Genomic DNA, 21,339 nt, shown 5'->3' with positions numbered 1-21,339 from the left:
CCAAGGAGATAGGATGGGTGCCTTTGTAAGCCAACTAGCCTGCACAAAATAAGCAGCCTGGTTATTTTGTTCCAGTAGGTCAGGAGCTACATTTTTCACAAGGACCCCTTTTACAATAGTTTATAGTTTGTTTTCTATGAGTGTAGATTATTGTATAGTAGGCCTAGATCTACATCAATCAGGAGTGCAGATTTAGTTGATCTTGACTCTCCAAGATGACCATCTTGTATCACACTTAGTATGCTTTCATTGCTCTTTGATCTGATTGACAATGACAGCATTATCATCAAAGAGTTCACTGCCACTTGCAACCATTGCTACGCAGGTTACTGATTATACCTCTGACATATTACAGTGGTCAACATGGTCTTGCACTTTGACGGCATTCATGGATTTATGGAGGCCATGCAGTGACTTGGCTCTGAAGGGTTGACATAATGATATACATTGAACAAAAATATAAATGCAACACACAACAATTTCTAAGATTTGACTGAGTTAAATTTCATATAAGGAAATAAGTTAATTTAAATAAATTCATTCGGCCCTAGTCTATGGATTTAACATGATTGGGAATACAAATTGGGGCGGCAGCGTAGCCTAGTGGTTAGAGGGTTGGACTAGTAACCGGAAGGTTGCGAGTTCAAACCCCTGAGCTGACAACCCACTGTTCCCAGGCCGTCATTGAAAATAAGAATATGTTCTTAACTGACTTGCCTGGTTAAATAAAGGTAAAATTAAATTTAAAAAATATTTGTTGGTCACAGATACACTACATGGTCAAAAGTATATGGACACAATAGTGGATTCGGCTATTTCAGCCACACTCATTGCTGACAGGTGTATAAAATCGAGCACACCGCCATGCAATCTCCATAGACCAACATTGGCAGTATAATGGCCCGTACTACAGCATGGTGTTTTTATTTTATCTTTTGTATTTAAACATTATTTAACTAAGCGTGGCACCGTCATAGGATGCCACCTTTCCAACAAGTTAGTTCGTCAAATTTCTGCCCTGCTGTTATTGCGAAGTGGAAATGTCTAGAATAGAATAAAACTAGAAGGAACAATGGCTCAGCCTCTGAAGTGGTAGGCCACACAAGCTCACAGAACATGACCACTGAGTGCTGAAGTGCGTAGTGCATAAAAATAGGCGTCATTGAACTCTGGAGTAGGGGAAACGTGTCCTCTGGAGTGAGGAAATAGGCTTCACCATCCAGCAGTCCGACAGACAAATCAGGGTTTGGTGGATGCCAGGAGAACGCTACCTGCCCGAATGCATAGTGCCAACTCTAAAGTTTGGTGGAGGAGGAATAATGGTATTGGGCTGTTTTTCATAGTTCGGGCTAGGTTCCTTAGTTCCAGTGAAGGGAAATCTTAACGGTAAAGCATACAATGACATTCTAGACGATTCTATGCTTCCAACTATGTGGCAACAGTTTGGGGAAGGCCCTTTCCTGTTTCAGCATGAGGTCCATACAGAAATGGTTTGTCAAGATCAGTGTGGAAGAAAATGGCTGGCCTGCACAACCCCATCAAACACCTTTGGGATGAATTGGGACACAGACTGTGAGCCAGGCCTAATCGCACAATGTCAGTGCCTGACCTCACTAATGCTCTTGTGGCTGAATGGAAGCATGTCCCCGCACAAGGAGTCACTAGAGCGTGATGGGACAAGGACATCTCGGCCGGTAAAACCCTCCCCTAACCCAGACGACACTGGGCCAATTGTGTGCCACCTCATGGGTCTGTGATACAGCCTGGGATCAAACCCAGGTCTGTAGTGAAGCCTCAAGCACTGCGATGCAGTGCCTTAGACCGCTGCACCACTCAATGATTTTCACATTACTTGTGTTCCATTTCAGACAGTGATCGGTGTTTTGAATTAATTTAGTAGTAATTGACACACTCAAACACACCGCAAACAGGCCTTTAAGGATTAGGTAGTCAAACAATAATAATAATAATGTAAACCTTCACTGTAATTACCTGCATACAAGTCTATGTAGGCCTAATTACTGTATTTAAAATAAATATTATCTCTGGTGTGGACTTCAGGGGACTGGTTTATGATTCACATCTCTGCATGTCTGGCAGACATATCAGTGTGGATGACGGATCACCACCTCAAGCTGAACCTCGGCAAGACGGAGCTGCTCTTCCTCCCGGGGAAGGACTGCCCGTTCCATGATCTCGCCATCACGGTTGACAACTCCATTGTGTCCTCCTCCCAGAGCGCTAAGAACCTTGGCGTGATCCTGGACAACACCCTGTCGTTCTCAACTAACATCAAGGCGGTGGCCCGTTCCTGTAGGTTAATGCTCTACAACATCCACAGAGTACGACCCTGCCTCACACAGGAATCGGCGCAGGTCCTAATCCAGGCACTTGTCATCTCCCATCTGGATTACTGCAACTCGCTGTTGGCTGGGCTCCCTGCCTGTGCCATTAAACCCCTACAACTCATCCAGAACTCCGCAGCCCGTCTGGTGTTCAACCTTCCCAAGTTCTCTCACGTCACCCCGCTCCTCCGCTCTCTCCACTGGCTTCCAGTTGAAGCTCGCATCCGCTACAAGACCATGGTGCTTGCCTACGGAGCTGTGAGGGGAACGGCACCTCAGTACCTCCAGGCTCTGATCAGGCCCTACACCCAAACAAGGGCACTGCGTTCATCCACCTCTGGCCTGCTCGCCTCCCTACCACTGAGGAAGTACAGTTCCCGCTCAGCCCAGTCAAAACTGTTCGCTGCTCTGGCCCCCCAATGGTGGAACAAACTCCCTCACGACGCCAGGACAGCAGAGTCAATCACCACCTTTCGGAGACACCTGAAACCCCACCTCTTTAAGGAATACCTAGGATAGGATAAGTAATCCTTCTCACCCCCCCCTTTAAGATTTAGATGCACTATTGTAAAGTGACTGTTCTACTGGATGTCATAAGGTGAATGCACCAATTTGTAAGTCGCTCTGGATAAGAGCGTCTGCTAAATGACTTAAATGTAAATGTAAATGTAAATGATTAGGTGTTAACAATAGGTTTTTCTCAGTGTTAGTCAATGCCAGCCTAAAGACTCCCACCAATGATTTATTCACTTCCTATGATTTGTTTACTCCATTACAGTCGGACAGACGGTATAGGAGCATGAGGTCTGATACCAACAGCCTCAGAGACAGTTTCTATCTACAAGCCATAAGACTGCTGAATAGGGTTGCACATTTTGGGGAATATTCAGAGGTGGACATTTTCTGTGGGAATTAACAGGAATATATGGGAATTAACTCTCATCAGACTCTGAGGTCTCATCTTCACTGTCACTTTCCATCCTTGTTGACGATGGCTCGTTGTCAGGCTCAAAAAGCCTAAAATTTGCCCGGATGGCCACCAATTCCTCAACTATTGTATTGGTCAGCCTATTGCGTGCTTTGGTGTATGTGTTCCCCAACATGTACGTACTGTAGCGGCGTGTATGGGCTTCAGGCAGAAGTCTTCACCCTCTTTGATGTATTTTAGAACTGCAGTTTCCTCTGCTTGGAGCAAGTGAAGTGGGCAGGGCGGTACAGATTTGCTCTCTTACATCTGCAAGCAGTCTGGACATCAGACAGGATGGCATTGTCTCCCTCAATCCGTGCAATGGCTACTGCTATAGGTTTTAGGAGTTTCAGGCTGCTTACCACTCTCTCCCAAAATACATAATCCAGGAGGATCCTCTTGATGGTGCTGTCCATGTCGGCAGACTGTGATATGGCCATTTCTTGGAGAGACTCGTTCCCCTCCAGGAGACTGCCAAACACTATGATAACACCACCCCAAAGGGTGTTGGTGGGCAGCTTAAATGTGGTGCTCTTATTCTTCTCACTTTGCTTGGTGAGGTAGATTGCTGCTATAACTTGATGACCCTTCACATACCTAACCATTTCCTTGGCTCTCTTGTAGAGTGTATCCATTGTTTTCAGTGCCATAATGCCCTTTAGGAGCAGATTCAATGCATGAGAAGCACAGGCAATGGGTGTGATGTGAGGCTAGGACTCCTCCACTTTAGACCAAGCAGCCTTCATGTTCACAGCATTGTCTGTCACCAGTGAAAATACCTTCTGTGGTCCAAGGTCATTGATGACTGCTTTCAGCTCATCTGCAATGTAGAGACCGGTGTGTCTGTTGGCCCTTGTGTCTGTGCTCTTGTAGAATACTGGTTGAGGGGTGGAGATGATGTAGTTAATTATTCCTTGCCCACGAACATTCGACCACCCATCAGAGATTATTGCAATACAGTCTGCTTTCTCTATGATTTGCTTGACCTTCTCTGTTCGTTTTCCCCCTGCTGGTCTTTTTAGGTTCGTTCCCCTCTTTCTCTCTTCCTCCCTCTCTCTCTTCTCTCTATCGCTCCGTTCCTGCTCCCAGCTGTTCCTATTCCCCTAATCAATCATTTAGTCTTCCCACACCTGTTCCCTATCTTTTCCCCTGATTAGAGTCCCTATTTCTCCCCTTGTTTTCCGTTTCTGCCCTGTCGGATCCTTGTCTATTGTTCACCGTGCTGTGTCTGTGTATCGCCCTGTCGTGTCGTGTTTCCCTCAGATGCTGCGTGGTGAGCAGGTGTCTGAGTCTGCTACGTTCAAGTGCCTTCCCGAGGCAACCTGCAGTTCAAGATCGAGTCTCCAGTCTGTTCTCGTCATTACGAGTGGAAATTGTGCTTTATGATTGTATTTTTACTTTACTGGATTAAAGACTCTGTTTTCGCCAAGTCGCTTTTGGGTCCTCATTCACCTGCATAACAGAAGGATCCGACCAAGGAATGGACCCAGCGACTACAGACGCTCGTAACACTGCCGTCGAGATCCAAGGAGCCATGCTCGGCAGACACGAGCAGGAATTGTCTGCTGCTCGCCATGCCGTGGAGAACCTGGCCGCTCAGGTTTCCGACCTCTCTGGACAGTTCCAGAGTCTTCGTCTCGTGCCACCTGTTACTTCCTGGCCTGCCGAGCCTCCGGAACCTAGGGTTAATAACCCACCTTGCTACTCCGGGCAGCCCACGGAGTGCCGCTCCTTTCTCACCCAGTGTGATATTGTGTTCTCTCTCCAACCCAACACATACTCTAGAGAGAGAGCTCGGGTTGCTTACGTCATTTCACTCCTTACTGGCCGGGCTCGAGAGTGGGGCACAGCTATCTGGGAGGCAAGGGCTGATTGCTCTAACAATTACCAGAACTTTAAAGAGGAGATGATTCGGGTTTTTGACCGTTCAGTTTTTGGTAGGGAGGCTTCTAGGGCCCTGGCTTCCCTATGCCAAGGTGATCGATCCATAACGGATTACTCTATTGAGTTTCGCACTCTTGCTGCCTCTAGTGAGTGGAACGAGCCGGCGCTGCTCGCTCGTTTTCTGGAGGGACTCCACGCAGTGGTTAAAGATGAGATTCTCTCCCGGGAGGTTCCTTCAAATGTGGACTCTTTGATTGCTCTCGCCATCCGCATAGAACGACGGGTAGATCTTCGTCACCAGGCTCGTGGAAGAGAGCTCGCGTCAACGGTGTTTCCCTGCTCCGCATCGCAACCATCTCCCTCCTCTGGCTCAGAGACTGAGCCCATGCAGCTGGGAGGTATTCGCATCTCGACTAAGGAGAGAGAACGGAGGATCACCAACCGCCTGTGCCTCTATTGCGGACTTGCTGGACATTTTGTTAATTCATGTCCAGTAAAAGCCAGAGCTCATCAGTAAGCGGAGGGCTACTGGTGAGCGCTACTACTCAGGTCTCTCCATCTAGATCCTGTACTACTTTGTCGGTCCATCTACGCTGGACCGGTTTGGGTGCTACATGCAGTGCCTTGATAGACTCTGGGGCTGAGGGTTGTTTCATGGACGAAGCATGGGCTCGGAAACATGACATTCCTTTCAGAGAGTTAGACAAGCCTACGCCCATGTTCGCCTTAGATGGTAGTCATCTTCCCAGTATCAGATTTGAGACACTACCTTTAACCCTCACAGTATCTGGTAACCACAGTGAGACTATTTCTTTTTTGATTTTTCGTTCACCTTTTACACCTGTTGTTTTGGGTCATCCCTGGCTAGTATGTCATAATCCTTCTATTAATTGGTCTAGTAATTCTATCCTATCCTGGAACGTTTCTTGTCATGTGAAGTGTTTAATGTCTGCCATCCCTCCCGTTTCTTCTGTCCCTACTTCTCAGGAGGAACCTGGCGATTTGACAGGAGTGCCGGAGGAATATCATGATCTGCGCACGGTCTTCAGTCGGTCCCGAGCCAACTCCCTTCCTCCTCACCGGTCGTATGATTGTAGTATTGATCTCCTTCCGGGGACCACTCCTCCTCGGGGTAGACTATACTCTCTGTCGGCTCCCGAACGTAAGGCTCTCGAGGATTATTTGTCTGTGTCTCTTGACGCCGGTACCATAGTGCCTTCTTCCTCTCCGGCCGGGGCGGGGGTTTTTTTTGTTAAGAAGGACGGTACTCTGCGCCCCTGCGTGGATTATCGAGGGCTGAATGACATAACGGTTAAGAATCGTTATCCGCTTCCCCTTATGTCATCAGCCTTCGAGATTCTGCAGGGAGCCAGGTGCTTTACTAAGTTGGACCTTCGTAACGCTTACCATCTCGTGCGCATCAGAGAGGGGGACGAGTGGAAAACGGCGTTTAACACTCCGTTAGGGCATTTTGAGTACCGGGTTCTGCCGTTTGGTCTCGCCAATGCGCCAGCTGTTTTTCAGGCATTAGTTAATGATGTTCTGAGAGACATGCTGAACATCTTTGTTTTTGTCTATCTTGACGATATCCTGATTTTTTCACCGTCACTCGAGATTCATGTTCAGCACGTTCGACGTGTTCTACAGCGCCTTTTAGAGAATTGTCTCTACGTGAAGGCTGAGAAGTGCTCTTTTCATGTCTCCTCCGTTACTTTTCTCGGTTCCGTTATTTCCGCTGAAGGCATTCAGATGGATTCCGCTAAGGTCCAAGCTGTCAGTGATTGGCCCGTTCTGTCATGTTTTGTCATTGATTATCATGACTTGTCCCTGTGCTTCCCCTTCTATTCGTTTCCCTCTGCTGGTCTTATTAGGTTCTTTCCCTCTTTCTATCCCTCTCTCACTCTCTCGCTCTCTCTTCTCTCTATCGTTCCGTTCCTGCTCCCAGCTGTTCCTATTCCCCTAATCAATCATTTAGTCTTCCCACACCTGTTCCCTATCCTTTCCCCTGATTAGAGTCCCTATTTCTCTCCTTGTTTTCCGTTCCTGCCCTGTCGGATCCTTGTCTATTATTCACCGTGCTGTGTCTATGTATTGCCCTGTCGTGTCGTGTTTCCCTCAGATGCTGCGTGGTGAGCAGGTGTCTGAGTCTGCTACGTTCAAGTGCCTTCCCGAGGCAACCTGCAGTTCTTGATCAAGTCTCCAGTCTGTTCTCGTCATTACGAGTAGTATTATGCCTTTTGTTTGTAAAGTAACTTTACTGGATTAAAAACTCTGTTTTCGCCAAGTCGCTTTTGGGTCCTCATTCACCTGCATAACAGAAGGATCCGACCAAGGAATGGACCCAGCGACTACAGATGCTCGTAACACTGCCGTCGAGATCCAAGGAGCCATGCTCGGCAGACACGAGCAGGAATTGTCTGCTGCTCGCCATGCCGTGGAGAACCTGGCCGCTCAGGTTTCCGACCTCTCTGGACAGTTCCAGAGTCTTCGTCTCGTGCCACCTGTTACTTCCTGGCCTGCCGAGCCTCCGGAACCTAGGGTTAATAACCCACCTTGCTACTCCGGGCAGCCCACGGAGTGCCGCTCCTTTCTCACCCAGTGTGATATTGTGTTCTCTCTCCAACCCAACACATACTCTAGCGAGAGAGCTCGGGTTGCTTACGTCATTTCACTCCTTACTGGCCGGGCTCGAGAGTGGGGCACAGCTATCTGGGAGGCAAGGGCTGATTGTTCTAACAATTACCAGAACTTTAAAGAGGAGATGATTCGGGTTTTTGACCGTTCAGTTTTTGGTAGGGAGGCTTCTAGGGCCCTGGCTTCCCTATGCCAAGGTGATCGATCCATAACGGATTACTCTATAGAGTTTCGCACTCTTGCTGCCTCTAGTGACTGGAACGAGCCGGCGCTGCTCGCTCGTTTTCTGGAGGGACTCCACGCAGTGGTCAAAGATGAGATTCTCTCTCGGGAGGTTCCTTCCAGTGTGGACTCTTTGATTGCTCTCGCCATCCGCATAGAACGACGGGTAGATCTTCGTCACCAAGCTCGTGGAAGAGAGCTCGCGTCAACGGTGTTTCCCTGCTCCGCATCGCAACCATCTCCCTCCTCTGGCTCAGAGACTGAGCCCATGCAGCTGGGAGGTATTCGCATCTCGACCAAGGAGAGGGAACGGAGGATCACCAACCGCCTGTGCCTCTATTGCGGATTTGATGGACATTTTGTCAATTCATGTCCAGTAAAAGGCCAGAGCTCATCAGTAAGCGGAGGGCTACTGGTGAGCGCTACTACTCAGGTCTCTTCATCTAGATCCTGTACTACTATGTCGGTCCATCTACGCTGGACCGGTTCGGGTGCTACATGCAGTGCCTTGATTGACTCTGGGGCTGAGGGTTGTTTCATGGACGAAGCATGGGCTCGGAAACATGACATTCCTTTCAGACAGTTAGACAAGCCTACGCCCATGTTTGCCTTAGATGGTAGTCATCTTCCCAGTATCAGATTTGAGACACTACCTTTAACTCTCACAGTATCTGGTAACCACAGTGAGACTATTTCTTTTTTGATTTTTCGTTCACCTTTTACACCTGTTGTTTTGGGTCATCCCTGGCTAGTATGTCATAATCCTTCTATTAATTGGTCTAGTAATTCTATCCTATCCTGGAACGTTTCTTGTCATGTGAAGTGTTTAATGTCTGCCATCCCTCCCATTTCTTCTGTCCCCACTTCTCAGGAGGAACCTGGCGATTTGACAGGAGTGCCGGAGGAATATCATGATCTGCGCACGGTCTTCAGTCGGTCCCGAGCCAACTCCCTTCCTCCTCACCGGTCGTATGATTGTAGTATTGATCTCCTTCCGGGGACCACTCCTCCTCGGGGTAGACTATACTCTCTGTCGGCTCCCGAACGTAAGGCTCTCGAGGATTATTTGTCTGTGTCTCTTGACGCCGGTACCATAGTGCCTTCTTCCTCTCCGGCCGGGGCGGGGTTCTTTTTGTTAAGAAGAAGGACGGTACTCTGCGCCCTGCGTGGATTATCGAGGGCTGAATGACATAACGGTTAAGAATCGTTATCCGCTTCCCCTTATGTCATCAGCCTTCGAGATTCTGCAGGGAGCCAGGTGCTTTACTAAGTTGGACCTTCGTAACGCTTACCATCTCGTGCGCATCAGAGAGGGGGACGAGTGGAAAACGGCGTTTAACACTCCGTTAGGGCATTTTGAGTACCGGGTTCTGCCGTTTGGTCTCGCCAATGCGCCAGCTGTTTTTCAGGCATTAGTTAATGATGTTCTGAGAGACATGCTGAACATCTTTGTTTTTGTCTATCTTGACGATATCCTGATTTTTTCACCGTCACTCGAGATTCATGTTCAGCACGTTCGACGTGTTCTACAGCGCCTTTAGAGAATTGTCTCTACGTAAAGGCTGAGAAGTGCTCTTTTCATGTCTCCTCCGTTACTTTTCTCGGTTCCGTTATTTCCGCTGAAGGCATTCAGATGGATTCCGCTAAGGTCCAAGCTGTCAGTGATTGGCCCGTTCCAAGGTCACGTGTCGAGTTGCAGCGCTTTTTAGGTTTCGCTAATTTCTATCGGCGTTTCATTCGTAATTTCGGTCAAGTTGCTGCCCCTCTCACAGCTCTTACTTCTGTCAAGACGTGTTTTAAGTGGTCCGGTTCCGCCCAGGGAGCTTTTGATCTTCTAAAAGAACGTTTACGTCCGCTCCTATCCTCGTTACTCCTGACGTCACTAGACAATTCATTGTCGAGGTTGACGCTTCAGAGGTAGGCGTGGGAGCCATTCTATCCCAGCGCTTCCAGTCTGACGATAAGGTTCATCCTTGCGCTTATTTTTCTCATCGCCTGTCGCCATCTGAGCGCAACTATGATGTGGGTAACCGTGAACTGCTCGCCATCCGCTTAGCCCTAGGCGAATGGCGACAGTGGTTGGAGGGGGCGACCGTTCCTTTTGTCGTTTGGACAGACCATAAGAACCTTGAGTACATCCGTTCTGCCAAACGACTTAATGCCCGTCAAGCTCGTTGGGCGTTGTTTTTCGCTCGTTTCGAGTTTGTGATTTCTTACCGTCCGGGTAGCAAAAACACCAAGCCTGATGCCTTATCCCGTCTGTTTAGTTCTTCTGTGGCTTCTACTGATCCCGAGGGGATTCTTCCTTATGGGCGTGTTGTCGGGTTGACAGTCTGGGGAATTGAAAGACAGGTTAAGCAAGCACTCACGCACACTGCGTCGCCGCGCGCTTGTCCTAGTAACCTCCTTTTCGTTCCTGTTTCCACTCGTCTGGCTGTTCTTCAGTGGGCTCACTCTGCCAAGTTAGCTGGTCATCCCGGTGTTCGAGGCACTCTTGCGTCTATTCGCCAGCGCTTTTGGTGGCCGACTCAGGAGCGTGACACGCGCCGTTTCGTGGCTGCTTGTTCGGACTGCGCGCAGACTAAGTCGGGTAACTCTCCTCCTGCCGGTCGTCTCAGACCGCTCCCCATTCCTTCTCGACCATGGTCTCACATCGCCCTAGACTTCATTACCGGTCTGCCTTTGTCTGCGGGGAAGACTGTGATTCTTACGGTTGTCGATAGGTTCTCTAAGGCGGCACATTTCATTCCCCTCGCTAAACTTCCTTCCGCTAAGGAGACGGCACAAATCATCATCGAGAATGTGTTCAGAATTCATGGCCTCCCGTTAGACGCCGTTTCAGACAGAGGCCCGCAATTCACGTCACAGTTTTGGAGGGAGTTCTGTCGTTTGATTGGTGCGTCCGTCAGTCTCTCTTCCGGGTTTCATCCCCAGTCTAACGGTCAAGCAGAGAGGGCCAATCAGACGATTGGTCGCATACTACGCAGCCTTTCTTTCAGAAACCCTGCGTCTTGGGCAGAACAGCTCCCCTGGGCAGAATACGCTCACAACTCGCTTCCTTCGTCTGCTACCGGGTTATCTCCGTTTCAGAGTAGTCTGGGTTACCAGCCTCCTCTGTTCTCATCCCAGCTTGCCGAGTCCAGCGTTCCCTCCGCTCAAGCGTTTGTCCAACGTTGTGAGCGCACCTGGAGGAGGGTGAGGTCTGCACTTTGCCGTTACAGGGCACAGACTGTGAGAGCCGCCAATAAACGCAGGATTAAGAGTCCAAGGTATTGTTGCGGCCAGAGAGTGTTGCTTTCCACTCGCAACCTTCCTCTTACGACAGCTTCTCGTAAGTTGACTCCGCGGTTCATTGGTCCGTTCCGTGTCTCCCAGGTCGTCAATCCTGTTGCTGTGCGACTGCTTCTTCCGGGACATCTTCGTCGCGTCCATCCTGTCTTCCATGTCTCCTGTGTCAAGCCCTTTCTTCGCACCCCGTTCGTCTTCCCTCCCCCTCCCGTCCTTGTCGAGAGCGCACCTATTTACAAGGTACGTAAGATCATGGACATGCGTTCTCGGGGACGGGGTCACCAATACTTAGTGGATTGGGAGGGTTACGGTCCTGAGGAGAGGAGTTGGGTTCCGTCTCGGGACGTGCTGGACCGTTCACTTATTGATGATTTCCTCCGTTGCCGCCAGGATTCCTCCTCGAGTGCGCCAGGAGGCGCTCGGTGAGTGGGGGGGTACTGTCATGTTTTGTCATTGATTATCATGTCTTGTCCCTGTGCTTCCCCTTCTATTCGTTTCCCTCTGCTGGTCTTATTAGGTTCTTTCCCTCTTTCTATCCCTCTCTCTCCCCCTCCCTCTCTCACTCTCTCGCTCTCTCTTCTCTCTATCGTTCCGTTCCTGCTCCCAGCTGTTCCTATTCCCCTAATCAATCATTTAGTCTTCCCACACCTGTTCCCTATCCTTTCCCCTGATTAGAGTCCCTATTTCTCTCCTTGTTTTCCGTTCCTGCCCTGTCGGATCCTTGTCTATTATTCACCGTGCTGTGTCTATGTATTGCCCTGTCGTGTCGTGTTTCCCTCAGATGCTGCGTGGTGAGCAGGTGTCTGAGTCTGCTACGTTCAAGTGCCTTCCCGAGGCAACCTGCAGTTCTTGATCAAGTCTCCAGTCTGTTCTCGTCATTACGAGTAGTATTATGCCTTTTGTTTGTAAAGTAACTTTACTGGATTAAAAACTCTGTTTTCGCCAAGTCGCTTTTGGGTCCTCATTCACCTGCATAACACGTTCCAAGGTCACGTGTCGAGTTGCAGCGCTTTCTAGGTTTCGCTAATTTCTATCGGCGTTTCATTCGTAATTTCGGTCAAGTTGCTGCCCCTCTCACAGCTCTTACTTCTGTCAAGACGTGTTTTAAGTGGTCCGGTTCCGCCCAGGGAGCTTTTGATCTTCTAAAAGAACGTTTTACGTCCGCTCCTATCCTCATTACTCCTGACGTCACTAGACAATTCATTGTCGAGGTTGACGCTTCAGAGGTAGGCGTGGGAGCCATTCTATCCCAGCGCTTCCAGTCTGACGATAAGGTTCATCCTTGCGCTTATTTTTCTCATCGCCTGTCGCCATCTGAACGCAACTATGATGTGGGTAACATGAACTGCTCGCCATCCGCTTAGCCCTAGGCGAATGGCGACAGTGGTTGGAGGGGGCGACCGTTCCTTTTGTCGTTTGGACAGACCATAAGAACCTTGAGTACATCCGTTCTGCCAAACGACTTAATGCCCGTCAAGCTCGTTGGGCGTTGTTTTTCGCTCGTTTCGAGTTTGTGATTTCTTACCGTCCGGGTAGCAAGAACACCAAGCCCGATGCCTTATCCCGTCTTTTTAGTTCTTCTGTGGCTCCTACTGATCCCGAGGGATTCTTCCTTATGGGCGTGTTGTCGGGTTGACAGTCTGGGGAATTGAAAGACAGGTTAAGCAAGCACTCACGCACACTGCGTCGCCGCGCGCTTGTCCTAGTAACCTTCTTTTCGTTCCTGTTTCCACTCGTCTGGCTGTTCTTCAGTGGGCTCACTCTGCCAAGTTAGCTGGTCATCCCGGTGTTCGAGGCACTCTTGCGTCTATTCGCCAGCGCTTTTGGTGGCCGACTCAGGAGCGTGACACGCGCCGTTTCGTGGCTGCTTGTTCGGACTGCGCGCAGACTAAGTCAGGTAACTCTCCTCCTGCCGGTCGTCTCAGACCGCTCCCCATTCCTTCTCGACCATGGTCTCACATCGCCCTAGACTTCATTACCGGTCTGCCTTTGTCTGCGGGGAAGACTGTGATTCTTACGGTTGTCGATAGGTTCTCTAAGGCGGCACATTTCATTCCCTCGCTAAACTTCCTTCCGCTAAGGAGACGGCACAAATCATCATCGAGAATGTGTTCAGAATTCATGGCCTCCCGTTAGACGCCGTTTCAGACAGAGGCCCGCAATTCACGTCACAGTTTTGGAGGGAGTTCTGTCGTTTGATTGGTGCGTCCGTCAGTCTCTCTTCCGGGTTTCATCCCCAGTCTAACGGTCAAGCAGAGAGGGCCAATCAGACGATTGGTCGCATACTACGCAGCCTTTCTTTCAGAAACCCTGCGTCTTGGGCAGAACAGCTCCCCTGGGCAGAATACGCTCACAACTCGCTTCCTTCGTCTGCTACCGGGTTATCTCCGTTTCAGAGTAGTCTGGGTTACCAGCCTCCTCTGTTCTCATCCCAGCTTGCCGAGTCCAGCGTTCCCTCCGCTCAAGCGTTTGTCCAACGTTGTGAGCGCACCTGGAGGAGGGTGAGGTCTGCACTTTACCGTTACAGGGCACAGACTGTTAGAGCCGCCAATAAACGTAGGATTAAGAGTCCTAGGTATTGTTGCGGCCAGAGAGTGTGGCTTTCCACTCGCAACCTTCCTCTTACGACAGCTTCTCGTAAGTTGACTCTGCGGTTCATTGGTCCGTTCCGTGTCTCCCAGGTCGTCAATCCTGTCGCTGTGCGACTGCTTCTTCCGCGACATCTTCGTCGCGTCCATCCTGTCTTCCATGTCTCCTGTGTCAAGCCCTTTCTTCACACCCCCGTTCGTCTTCCCTCCCCCCCTCCCGTCCTTGTCGAGAGCGCACCTATTTACAAGGTACGTAGGATCATGGACATGCGTTCTCGGGGACGGGGTCACCAATACTTAGTGGATTGGGAGGGTTACGGTCCTGAGGAGAGGAGTTGGGTTCCGTCTCGGGACGTGCTGGACCGTTCACTTATTGATGATTTCCTCCGTTGCCGCCAGGATTCCTCCTCGAGTGCGCCAGGAGGCGCTCGGTGATGGGGGGGTACTGTCATGTTTTGTCTTATTTTGTCTTGTCATTTTGCTTTTCCCTCTGTTCGTTTTCCCCTGCTGGTCTTTTTAGGTTCGTTCCCCTCTTTCTCTCTTCCTCCCTCTCTCTCTTCTCTCTATCGCTCCGTTCCTGCTCCCAGCTGTTCCTATTCCCCTAATCAATCATTTAGTCTTCCCACACCTGTTCCCTATCTTTTCCCCTGATTAGAGTCCCTATTTCTCCCCTTGTTTTCCGTTTCTGCCCTGTCGGATCCTTGTCTATTGTTCACCGTGCTGTGTCTGTGTATCGCCCTGTCGTGTCGTGTTTCCCTCAGATGCTGCGTGGTGAGCAGGTGTCTGAGTCTGCTACGTTCAAGTGCCTTCCCGAGGCAACCTGCAGTTCAAGATCGAGTCTCCAGTCTGTTCTCGTCATTACGAGTGGAAATTGTGCTTTATGATTGTATTTTTACTTTACTGGATTAAAGACTCTGTTTTCGCCAAGTCGCTTTTGGGTCCTCATTCACCTGCATAACAAGATGATTCTGCATCCTTGTTGCAGTCTTCACATATGATTTGGCACAGTATTTGCAATTGTACACAGCTTTTCCTTCTACATTAGCTGCAGTGAAATGTCTCTACACATCAGATAGTGCCTGTGACATTTTCCTGAAAGATCAGACAGTGTAGTAGTGTGGGCTCAAATAGCATCTCATTAATGTGCAAGAGCTTGAGAATCAGCTGTACATGTGATGGAAGAATGCACTGCACATGTGATTGAAGAATACACTGTGCATGCAGAGGGTTGCAATTCCATTGAATTGGGGATTGTTCAACCAAAATATGCCACAATACCTAGAATTGCCTTATGTATCCCACAAAAACAGGTTCACTTTTATAAGCTAACTTTTTAAAATGAATTTAAGCTAAATTCCCCAAATTCCTGGGCTCAATTTACCATGAGAACATTTCCTGAAATTTCCCGCAAAGTTTCAGACATTCAGTACACAAATCCATCCATACACACATGTGAAATGGCTAGCCGCGACTTTTGTGGAGCGATGGGTAACGATGCTTCGTGGGTGACTGTTGTCTGTGTGCAGAGGGTCCCTGGTTCGGGGGCGAGGGGATGGACTTAAGTTATCCTGTTACATTGATGCTGTTGACCAGGATCACTTGGTTGCAGCGGAAAAGGAGGTCAAACGGGGGGTGATGTGAAATGTCTAGCTAGCTAGCGGTGGTGTGCTAGCGGTTCGATCTGTGATGTCACTCGCTTTGAGACCTTGAAGTAGTGGTTCCCCAGTGGTTAAGGATGCCAGCTGTGCCATCAGAGACTCTGGGTTCGCGCCCAGGCTCTGTCGTAACCGGCCGCGACCGGGAGGTCCGTGGGGCGACGCACAATTGGCCTAGCGTCGTCCGGGTTAGGGAGGGCTTGGCCGGTCGGGATGTCCTTGTCTCATCGCGCACCAGCGACTCCTGTGGCGGGCCGGGCGCAGTGCACGCTAACCAAGGTTGCCAGGTGCACGGTGTTTCCTCCGACACATTTGTGTGGCTAGCTTCCGGGTTGGATGCGTGCTGTGTTAAGAAGCAGTGCGGCTTGGTTGGGTTGTGTATCAGAGGACGCATGACTTTCAACCTTCATCTCTCCCGAGCCCGTAAGGGAATTGTAGCAATGAGACAAGATAGTAGCTACTAAACAAAAACAATTGGATACCACGAAAAAGGGGTAAAAATAAAAAATAAATAAAAAAGAAGTAGTGGTTCCAATTTCTCTGCAAGGGCTGCGGCTTTTGGGTAACGATGCTTCGTGAGTGACTGTGGTTGATGTGTGCAGAGGAGCCCAGGTTAGGGCGAGGAGAGGGACGGAAGCTATAATGTTACACACACATCATAACTGCTGCTTACCACTCTTGTTATAATAGCTAAATAGTGAACCAATCCCCTCTTCCCCAAAATACGGGTAAATATTGGACTATAAATTGTGTCTTCCTGTATTATACTTATGCTAAAATATGTTTTATATTCTATTCTACTGAGCCATTTCGCTACACTTACAATAACATCTTCTAACCATGTGAATGTGACCAATAAAATTTGATTTTACAGTTTGTATTTTTATCTTATATTATTTCTTATTGTTGTTGCATTGTCAAGAAGGAACCTTCAAGTAAGCATTTTGTTGGACGGCGTATTCCATGTGTGTCCTGTACATAAGTCTAATAAAACTTGAAACGTATGTGAAAGTTAGAAGAAAAAAGTGATGGCGATGGGGTTCGCTGTGGAAACTGCTGGTAGATACAATTTGATAATTGCAGACCTCTCTCTGCCTGCTCCACTAAAAGGCTAAATTAGTTCTGGTCAGTATAAAGTTGTTAATTAATTAGTTATAGTTTTAAATATGTAGCCCATCACACTTTCAAATTAATTGTATTTTTTATTATTCTATGATTTTATGTTTTAAGTAGCTGTCTTTACCAAATAAATCTCCCCCTGTGGGATAATAAAGCTGATCAAATAATCTAGACGAAACTAGGGTGCAGTGCAATGCTGTAAAACAGACTGTAATATGCCACGATTATGAAAATACAATACATCATGTTTTTTTCTCTCAGCTTTCCATACTAAGGACGTCAGTGACCCCAACACTCCTTGGAATGCCACCTATTGACCAGCAGTAGTACGCCTCTTTGACATTGCAAACACGTCTTGCAGAGTCAGCATTTCTGACCCATATAAATCCCCACCGCTGCAAAATCTCACTTTCCTCTGGCACGACGTGGAAACAGCAACTGTCTATTCCCCAGCGATTAGAGAAAAACAATCACCAAAATGACCACGGCACATGCCATATTTTCCAAGGGAGAAGACTGCAAAGCTGGTTGGCACGACGCTAGTGCTGGTTACAATGAGACCGACACTCATCTCGAGATTTTGGGCAAGCCTGTGATGGAACGTTGGGAAACTCCGTACATGCACTCGCTGGCAACTGTAGCCTCCTCAAAAGGTACAACGCACAAGCTGGTGGTCCCTATGAACGCACCGGGACCACTAGATAGTAATGAATTCCGGTATTCTATGATCATTTATAGTTCTATAATAACCTTTTGCATTATTGTAATATTTTTTTTTTACAAATTGTGAAATAAATAAGGCGTAAAGGACAGCCTATAGCGTAATCATTGGCTAGGCCTACACTTAATTCAGAGCTGCAATATAGTCACATCAGATTATCAATAAATCAGCAATTATGCTATTGGGAAAAGTTTATGAAACAAATGCATTGACTTTTTATATTACTTCTGAGTTGTTTCACCCAATGCACATGCGAGTGGAGTTTAAAAGCATGGTGGAGTTAGACATATGTTGGACATAATGCTTGCGCTTGCAGCAGGTGTTACTCTACCCATGGAATCGCGCCAAGTGAGGACTTGGGAGTGCCAATAATTTATGACGACATGCTATTCAATACGTTTTATAACTACAACTGTTGATCACTGATTTCACTTTTATTGCACACAATACGTGCACAGACTTGAACTTTTATGTTTAGAATTCAACGTTTTGCACGTAAAAGTTGTGTTTTGGAGTTGTTTCCGCGCTCATGTCACCATAGCACACATGTTGCTGCATGTAGTAGGAATGCAGTCCATCGAGTTTATTAAATAGGGTATTATACTTTCTTTATATTGCTTAATATTGGAAAATGATCATATTTGGTGGAAATTTTACAACAGAGTATTAGCAGAGTATAAGCCTGATAATAGTATAGGTCGATGCAAAACCAACTGTCTTTTTCTCTAATCTATTTTTACACATCAATGAAAGACTTTTCTGTGGAAATCCTTGAAGTGGACTTTCTATCACGTGCCACCACCTCCTTCTTTTCCCCATATATTTCTTATATTTCTATACTGTGTTTATCAGAGAGGTCTCTCAAATAAACAAAAACAGTCCATTATTTTTGTTTTGCTCTTCATGAAAGGTGCCACAGCATTGGAAATACTTCAATACAGGTCAGACCTGGGTTCAAATACCATTTCACGTATTTCAATTACTTTTCAATGCATTTCAAAGCAAGTACTCAGATAACCTTTATTTGGAAAAAGTAAGTAGTTGAATATTGGAATGTATTTGGAAATGTTCAAATACACTGAATCAAATGCGCTATGCATTTAACCTAGGAATTTGATCACCTATTTTTATATATATTTTTTTACAAATAACCATTCAAATACTCAAATAAAAGTACTTGTTTTGGGCTATGTATTTGAAAATGCTCAAATACCAAGAACAAATATTTAATAACAAATACCCAAATACACGTATTTGAAACCAAGTCTTAATTCAGGTAGATACTTAAGCACCAATTGAGATGCTTGTTCTGCTTTCCCCCACAGGTGGACGGGTTCTGGAGATTGGATTTGGCATGGCCATCGCCGCAACTAAAGTCGAGTCCTTCCCCATTGAGGAGCACTGGATCATTGAGTGCAATGATGGAGTGTTTGCGAGATTGCAGGAGTGGGCCAAGGCTCAGCCACATAGAGTGAGACATCTTCAACTTCACATTAGGTTCTATTTAGACTTTTCCCTCATTTAATGTGAATAAAATGTATCTAAATTATTCTCCTCATAGATTGTGCCCCTCAAAGGACTGTGGGAACAGGTAGTAGGCGGCCTGCCTGACAACCACTTCGATGGTACGTTTCAAAAGGCATTCTATTAGTGTATCCATTGTATCTTTGTATTCTTAAGCGGGGAAAATTGCTTCAGACACATAACTAAGTAATTCTAATAATGCCTCTTCTATCAAAGGCATTCTGTACGACACATACCCTCTGTCTGAAGACACATGGCACACTCACCAGTTTGACTTCATCAAGGTAAGTACAACACTTCTATGACAAAGACTGCACATTACAAATATATTAGCAAAAGCACCAGAACCAACAGCGGAATAGGGATTTCTCCTGTATTAAAGACTTTATAAAACACAAAAATGTTTGGTATTACACATGATATTGTAGCTGAATCCAACGCAAACATATGGCAGATGTCTAGGGTGGTAGGTCGCTTAGTGTTGAGCCATCAAGGAGAAAATAAACTGCTGATGTGCCCTTGAGTAAGGCACTTAATTCTAATTGCTCCAGAGTTGCCATTGCCCACTTTTCGAGGGAGAGTTGGGATTTGCAAAACGCACTTTTCCAATTCACACATACGTATTAATACACATTTGTACATCCAAAATAGGACAAATATAAGCACCCACCAAATTAATGAATTATTAAACCAAATGGAATGAAATATTTCTTAATGGTATCTGATTCCTATCACTCATTACAAACATTGGCTATCGTGCCACATTGATGTTTCCATTATAATACAATTCTTGAATTGTGTCTCTATAGGGCCATGCCCATAGGCTGTTGAAGCCCCGTGGTGTCCTCACCTACTGCAACCTAACCTCTTGGGGTGAACTTCTCAAGTCCAAATATGACAACATCGACAACATGTTCCAGGTGAGCCGGCTCTCAGCCAATCAATGATCAACAACACCTAATCTCTCTGTGAGGTGCTTGTGTACACGTGTCCTCTCGGGCACGACACATTTAATTTCTTGCACGTATTCTGTCCTTGTCTCAGATAGTACTGCACTTACAGTACAAGTCTGGTACAGTGTAATTGCATATGTGATGTTATACTGCTAATCATTACTGTGGTATAACATGTCATTTAAAGTGTGGCCCTCCATTTTGTTTGGTTTGATGTTCATTAAATCATTAACCCATTTGTTTCATTCACGTGCAGTGACTATTTGTCTGTTGTATTTTGCTTATTTGGTCTGTCTGTAGCTTCAGTACTAACTAATTTGCCTGCTACCTACTTCTAACATTTCTTTATAGTACATTGGATTTAGTTTACTAACTGCAGTACAACAGTAATTGGTTTAGTTTATCTATCACCGGCGTCTGCCATTTACTATTACCATATTTATTGCACTTGGTCGTAGCACTGTTAGAATGTGTTCTCAATTACCTTTCTTGACTAAACAAAGGTAATAATAAATTTGACTTGTACTACAAGATCTGAGAATTAATTTATATATATATATATATATATATATATATATATATATATATATAAACAGGTCCAGACACTTTCATCCTTGTTGTGCTGTATGGGGCCCTAAAAAAAACATTAACAGCTCCAAAAATATGCAAAATGTCCTTTTAGAAACGGAACAGCTCTCAGTATAATGATGCAGGTCTTCAGATGTTGTACACGTGAAATTGTGTCATTCCATTTTGTTGCGACTCGAGCAATTCCTCTACGTCCATTCTAGCAGCAGGCTACACAGAGAGTAGCTGGATAGGGGAAACCGTTTGTCTCACAAAATGGATTATAACGTTGCGGATAAAGCTTGGAATGACACAAGTTCATGTGTACATCTGAATACCTGCATCATTATACTGAGAGCTTTTCCCGTTTCTAAAAATGATGCATTTGGATGTTTTTGGAGCCGTTGTTCATGTTTTTTCAGAGCCCCGTACTGCACAATGAGTAAGTGACCCGCTGGTTGGGGTAAGTTTCTCAAAAACAAGTGACATCGCAACAACAACAAAAAGTATCTGGACCCTTCTATAACATGCCATATACATAAAAAATAGAGATTTGGTTGTAAAATGCAAGTTTCTCCTATGATGATTTTTCAGGAGACCCAGATGCCTCACCTGATCGAGGCTGGCTTCAAGAGGGAGAAGATTAGCACCACAACCATGGATATTGTTCCTCCAAGTGAATGCAAATACTATGCTTTCCACAAGATGATTACACCCACCATTCTGAAAGAGTGAAGTGGTTTGATGCCACCGTAATGTCTTTATTCCTTTAATTCTCAAGTGCCTGCATTTTAAAAGCCACATTGGTTTACTGTCAAAAATCCATAAGCACTCAGCGATGTCCATCTTACAATAAACCAATTTAAATAACA

At 46.7% G+C, this 21,339-nt stretch overlaps 1 protein-coding gene across 1 annotated transcript; it reads left to right on the top strand.

Moving 5' to 3' along the window:
- Positions 1-17,076: 17,076 nt before the first annotated feature.
- On the top strand, positions 17,077-21,339 carry LOC123991489 (guanidinoacetate N-methyltransferase-like). The gene is made up of 6 exons (XM_046293109.1): positions 17,077-17,355; positions 18,749-18,894; positions 18,985-19,048; positions 19,164-19,231; positions 19,757-19,867; positions 21,062-21,339. The coding sequence occupies exons 1-6, from the start codon at positions 17,181-17,183 to the stop codon at positions 21,200-21,202; spliced, it is 705 nt and encodes a 234-aa protein (XP_046149065.1). The 5' UTR covers positions 17,077-17,180; the 3' UTR covers positions 21,203-21,339.

This window comes from Oncorhynchus gorbuscha, linkage group LG02 (genome assembly GCF_021184085.1).
Source record: "Oncorhynchus gorbuscha isolate QuinsamMale2020 ecotype Even-year linkage group LG02, OgorEven_v1.0, whole genome shotgun sequence".
NCBI classification, from domain to species: Eukaryota; Metazoa; Chordata; class Actinopteri; order Salmoniformes; family Salmonidae; genus Oncorhynchus; species Oncorhynchus gorbuscha.
This window is presented reverse-complemented; position numbering and strand designations above follow the sequence as displayed.